The sequence below is a fragment of the Poecilia reticulata genome, linkage group LG20, assembly GCF_000633615.1.
Source record: "Poecilia reticulata strain Guanapo linkage group LG20, Guppy_female_1.0+MT, whole genome shotgun sequence".
In the NCBI taxonomy this organism is placed as follows: domain Eukaryota; kingdom Metazoa; phylum Chordata; class Actinopteri; order Cyprinodontiformes; family Poeciliidae; genus Poecilia; species Poecilia reticulata.
This window is the reverse complement of record NC_024350.1, coordinates 25,924,641-25,929,423: the sequence shown is the minus strand read 5'-3', so window position 1 is coordinate 25,929,423 and position 4,783 is coordinate 25,924,641. Positions and strand designations below refer to the sequence as shown.

The 4,783-nt window shown below is 43.4% G+C and overlaps 2 protein-coding genes across 3 annotated transcripts in view; one reads left to right on the top strand and one right to left on the bottom strand.

The window, feature by feature from the left end:
* Positions 1-2,429, top strand: part of LOC103456993 (diamine acetyltransferase 1) — a 5,659-nt gene extending 3,230 nt beyond the window's left edge. The window contains exons 2-6 of the mRNA XM_008396895.2: positions 72-123; positions 198-278; positions 1,139-1,240; positions 1,323-1,363; positions 1,471-2,429. Of these exons, the coding sequence (XP_008395117.1) occupies positions 72-123; positions 198-278; positions 1,139-1,240; positions 1,323-1,363; positions 1,471-1,647 (453 nt within the window). The 3' untranslated portion in view covers positions 1,648-2,429. The remainder of the gene's footprint in view (positions 1-71; positions 124-197; positions 279-1,138; positions 1,241-1,322; positions 1,364-1,470) is intronic.
* An 885-nt stretch (positions 2,430-3,314) lies between these two features.
* LOC103456994 (MICOS complex subunit MIC26) overlaps positions 3,315-4,783 on the bottom strand; it is an 8,727-nt gene continuing 7,258 nt past the window's right edge. For both annotated transcript variants that reach the window (XM_008396896.2, XM_017301818.1), the window contains exons 8-9: positions 3,881-3,970; positions 3,315-3,717 (exon numbers count right to left, since the gene is read on the bottom strand). In XM_008396896.2, coding sequence (XP_008395118.1) covers positions 3,664-3,717; positions 3,881-3,970 — 144 coding nt within the window. In that variant the 3' untranslated portion in view covers positions 3,315-3,663. The remainder of the gene's footprint in view (positions 3,718-3,880; positions 3,971-4,783) is intronic.

Below are 4,783 nucleotides of genomic sequence, written 5' to 3'. Positions count from 1 at the left end.
GCTAGCAGCATCTCTGACATTAGCAGTGGAAGCTACATTTCACTGCTAATGAATCTTTCCTGTCATTTCAGGAACTTGCAAAATATGAAGAGATGGAGAGCCAGGTCACGCTGACGGAAAAGGGTGAGAGTCTGGATGTTTCTGCAGGTCATCGTCGTTCTTCTTCATGGTTTGGTTAAAACGGTTCTTCCTTCCAGATCTCCTTGAGGATGGGTTCGGCGAGACGCCGTTTTACCACTGCATCATCGCTGAAACTCCAGGAGAGAACAGCAGCGACGGTACGAACCAGTGGAGAGAAACCAGTCACCTTACTGGTTTCATGTTCCTGATGAGCTGCTCCAGTTTCCCACCAGCTGGTTCGTCAGCGGCTCTGCTTCCTGTTTACGTCCAGGCAGCAGAGCCGAGCGAGGGCTGCAGGTGTTCAGCCTGAAACGATCTGCAGAACAAACTCAGCAGTAGCAGCAGAGATGAGCCTGAAATGAGAGCCGGGATGTTTCCACATAAAGCACAGGAGAAGGGGGTCAAAGGTCAACCACCTCAGAACAAGAGAGGAAAACATTTCCACCTGCAGAGCGAGCCGCTCATCAGGGGTCGGGTGGAAAACTCATTTAAAATGCATAAATACAGAAATCAAACCGTGTTTTTCCATCAGCAGATCTAAACCAAACCGTTGCCATGGGAACCAAAAACATCGAGTGGAAAAAAGATTGATGGCCACAAACACAGAAATATTTTTATATTCATTTAAAAAAATATATATATTTGAATAAAACAAAACCAGCAAAGACGTCGTAATGTCGACTGGATCCGACTGGTTACATTTTTTTCTTCCGTGTTTATTGTGAATCTTTGCTTCTCTGGAAAACTTCCTGCTTTTTTCCAGCAGTTTCCTGATTGGCTGCACCAAAATCTGCTGCCGAGTTTAAAAAAAGACTGGATGTTTGTTTACAACAAGTCAAGAAATACAAGGTTGATTATTGTCAGATTATTGTCTTAAGATAGAAACAAAAACTTGAGCTGTAAAACAGTTTGTGCAGTTTTTTTCTTTTTCTTTTGTTATTGAGGTCAGGGACCCCAAACGGCCCCCAGGCCACACTTTGGACACCCACACATCAATGACCCCCCTTTCTCTCTGCAGAGCCGGACGTGGTGGGCTTTGCCATGTACTACTTCACCTATGACCCCTGGGTGGGCAAGCAGCTGTACCTGGAGGAGTTTTATGTGATGGACAAGTGCAGAGGTGAGAAACCCACCGAGGGGGGTCCGTTTCTGTTCCTCTGCTTCCCCAAATAAAGAAGTTCTAAACTTTCTCTCCCGTTCAGGGCTCGGCATCGGTTCAGGAATCCTGCGGCATCTCAGCGACGTAAGGAAACAGAAACTGGCTTCAGTTCCTTTATTCCCTAAATGTTCCTGATCATAAATGCTCTACGTGGAGGAAGTGAAAATGTTTTTGAACCTCATGTCGTCCAGCTGGCCATGAAGACGCGCTGCACCGGCATGATGTTCGTGGTGGCGGAGAACAACCAGCCGTCGGTCCAGTTCTACAAGCGGCGCGGCGCCGAGGATCTGTCCCAGGAGGAGGGCTGGAGGCTCTTCAGGTTCGACAAGGACAGCCTGGTCAAGATGGCCACTCCGGCCGAGGAGTGACCGACCGACCGCCGGGCCGAGGAGGAGGAGGAGGAGGAGGAGCAGGAGCAGGAGGAGGAGGAGGAGGAGGAGGAGGAGGAGGAGGAGGAGGAGGAGGAGGAGCTCGTCTTTACAGCTTCAGCTTCTAAATAGAGAAAATGTGTCGACGTGATTCTGAGTGTATTTTACTTCATTTAGTTTATAAATATTTTATTCTGTCTAATATTAACCAGCATTTCTGTGCTTTTAGTCCAGAATCAATAAACGAGCAGTAATGATGCAACAAAGTCTCTGAAAAACTCAGAAAGGTTCAAAAAGAAGAATTTATATCAGAATAAGATTTGGAATAATAAACATAATTCAGTTGTAAGTATTGTAACTATTGGAAACGGTTCATGACAGTTGATGAGATTTAAGGCGATAATGAATCATTTCACCTTTGACCTTCTGAACTGACTGGATGCTGCAGGAAAAGTCCAGAATATCTGGAGGTTCAGCTGAAGTGTCCTGGTTCTGATCCGAACAGAACCGGCCGACCCGTAGATCAATATGGTTCAATTACAGGATTATTTTTGAGTAAGAAATTAAAAATGAACAAAATTTGGTTCATAAATATGTAATTATTTGGCTTCAGTCTTTAATTAATTGAGCTGTTTCTTTCCATCTTCATGTCATTTTAATGTTTCTAATGTTTTATTTTAAAGTCTGAAAGTGAAAAAAATCCTGATTCATTTCAACAATGAAACGTTTCAGGATGAATTTATTTTCTGTTCAATAAAAACAGAAGAACTTGAATATTTTAATTAATTTTGTTCAACAAGTTTGATTCTTCTGTCACATTAAATAAAAATATTATTTACACTCTTCTGATTAATCCGTCCCTAATTGTTCCGTTTCATCCCCGACCTCTGGGGGGCGCTGGAGATTCATCTGCATGTCAGTTAAATTACACAAAATTATGTGTAAAATATGCTTAAATATTTAAATCCAACCAATTAAATTAAAATGTTTTTTCTGCAACAGCAAGAAAATGTTTACAGTGTGAAAAAACCTGAAAAGATCAGAAAACTCACCAAATGTTTTATTATTAAATAACATATTTACTGACATTTAGTGAGAACATGCAGCCATGCATAAACATCTATTTAATAACATTTACGATGGATAAACACACAGAAAGCATCATTAGTAAGTATTTTAATCATCGTTTGGCTGCATCTTTAACTCATTTTCTGGATTAATTATTTAACTAAAACAATTAAAGACATAAAAGTTCCTGATTAGTTAATTCTGAGACAGTTTTAACCCATATTTAACTCTTATCTTCTACATTTCACAGGTTTTGATCCATAATATGAAGTTTATGTGACTGTAAAACAGGCTGCACAGTGGCGCAGTGGGTAGAGCTGTTGCCTTGCAGCAAGAAGGTTCTGGGTTCGATTCCCAGTCTTTCTGCATGGAGTCTCCATGTTCTCCCTGTGCATGGTGGGTTTTCTCCAGGTACTCCGGTTTCCTCCCACAGTCCAGAAACATGACTGTCAGGTTAATTGGCCTCTCCAAATTGCCCCTAGGTGTGAGTGTGTGTGTGCATGGTTGTGTGTCTCTGTGTTGCCCTGCGACAGACTGGTGACCTGTCCAGGTGACCTGTCCAGGTGACCTGTCCAGGTGACCCCGCCTCTCGCCTGGAACGTTAGCTGGAGAAGCACCAGCAACCCTCCCGACCCCACTGAGGGACAAGGATGAAAGAAAATGGATGGATGGTGACTGTAAAACAACAGGAGGTGTGAGACGGCAGTGAGGTGTGCTGCAGGCGGGTTCTGCTTGGTTTGGACAGAACCAGTGAGGAAACAGAACTGCAGATGATTCCCTGTCAGCAGGAAGACGAGACGATCCAGAGAACTGAGAGTTCGTGTTGGCGCCGGTCTGAAGGTGTTCAGCTCACAGGAGACAGAAAACGATGACGAGCGGAGGAGGAAGAAGGTTTCCTGCTTCCTGGACCAGGCGTCCGTCCTTCAGAGCGCCGCTCTGTTCAGCTGATCAGCCGTTTCTGCCGCTGCTCTCTGCTCCCTCCGACTTCCCGGGTTTCACCACCTCAAACACAGCAGATCAATATTTATCATCATTAAACTGGAAAATAATCATCTTTCACATGCGGAAATATTCTGAAATTAAAAGAATAGCAGTTCAAACTCGTCAGAGTGAGGTTAGGCGGAGCCAACAGAGGTCACAATCATGCTACTTTTCCCAGACTGACCTTTTTCTTGCCAAACAGGGGATCTTTCCACAGAGTTTCCATGGCAACGCGGCCCTGCCGAGTCCAGGTGAGCACCTGGTCTCGACTCAACTGGTGAAAATGGAAAATAAATGACAATAAATTCAAAAAAATCTCCATCCAAACTTTTTATCACAAGAACCGAAATGAAACAGTGAAAAGACAAATAGGGCAGAATTAGAATAAAATAATATGAATGATAAACAGTGGTAGGCACTGCTAGCTAAAGTTTAGCTGCACTAATCCTGAAGCACTAATTATTAATTTCGATAAGCGCTACACCGTTTAGTGGAAGCTAATGCTAAACAGCTAAATTCCATGTGTCAGAAGAAAAATGTGAAAAGGTTTTCTAAACAGTTCAAATGTTATTTTTTCATGTTAGCTTAGCGCAGCTGGTTGGTTGTTCATTAAAGTCAAAGCAAACTAATCATTTGAATTTACTTGAATAAAGTTTCACATCATCAGTCTCAGAATATTAAAATCAAACCATCTGGGATTTTTCTGCTCATTTCAGAGATCCCAGGTTCTGTTGAGGCTCCGGTCCGACGGGTCGGCGTGTTTCTCACACCGAGCCGCGGTGGAAACTTTACTCACAGCTGCAGTTTCCTCCAGGAAACACAAACCGTCCTGGAGGAAACGAGTCCAAAGGGCAGGAAGGCGGCGCCGCCTGGAACGTTTTCACCCAAATGAACCCGACAAGCAGAACGGGCGGCTGCTTCCTGAGCTAAACGTCAAATATTTCATCTCCAGGATTCTCCCATGAAACTGGGAACCAGTAAACCAGTAAACCAGTAAACCAGTAAAGCAGTAAAGCAGTAAAGCAGTAAACTAGTAAACTAGTAAACCAGTAAAGCAGTAAACCAGTAAACCAGTAAACCAGTAAAC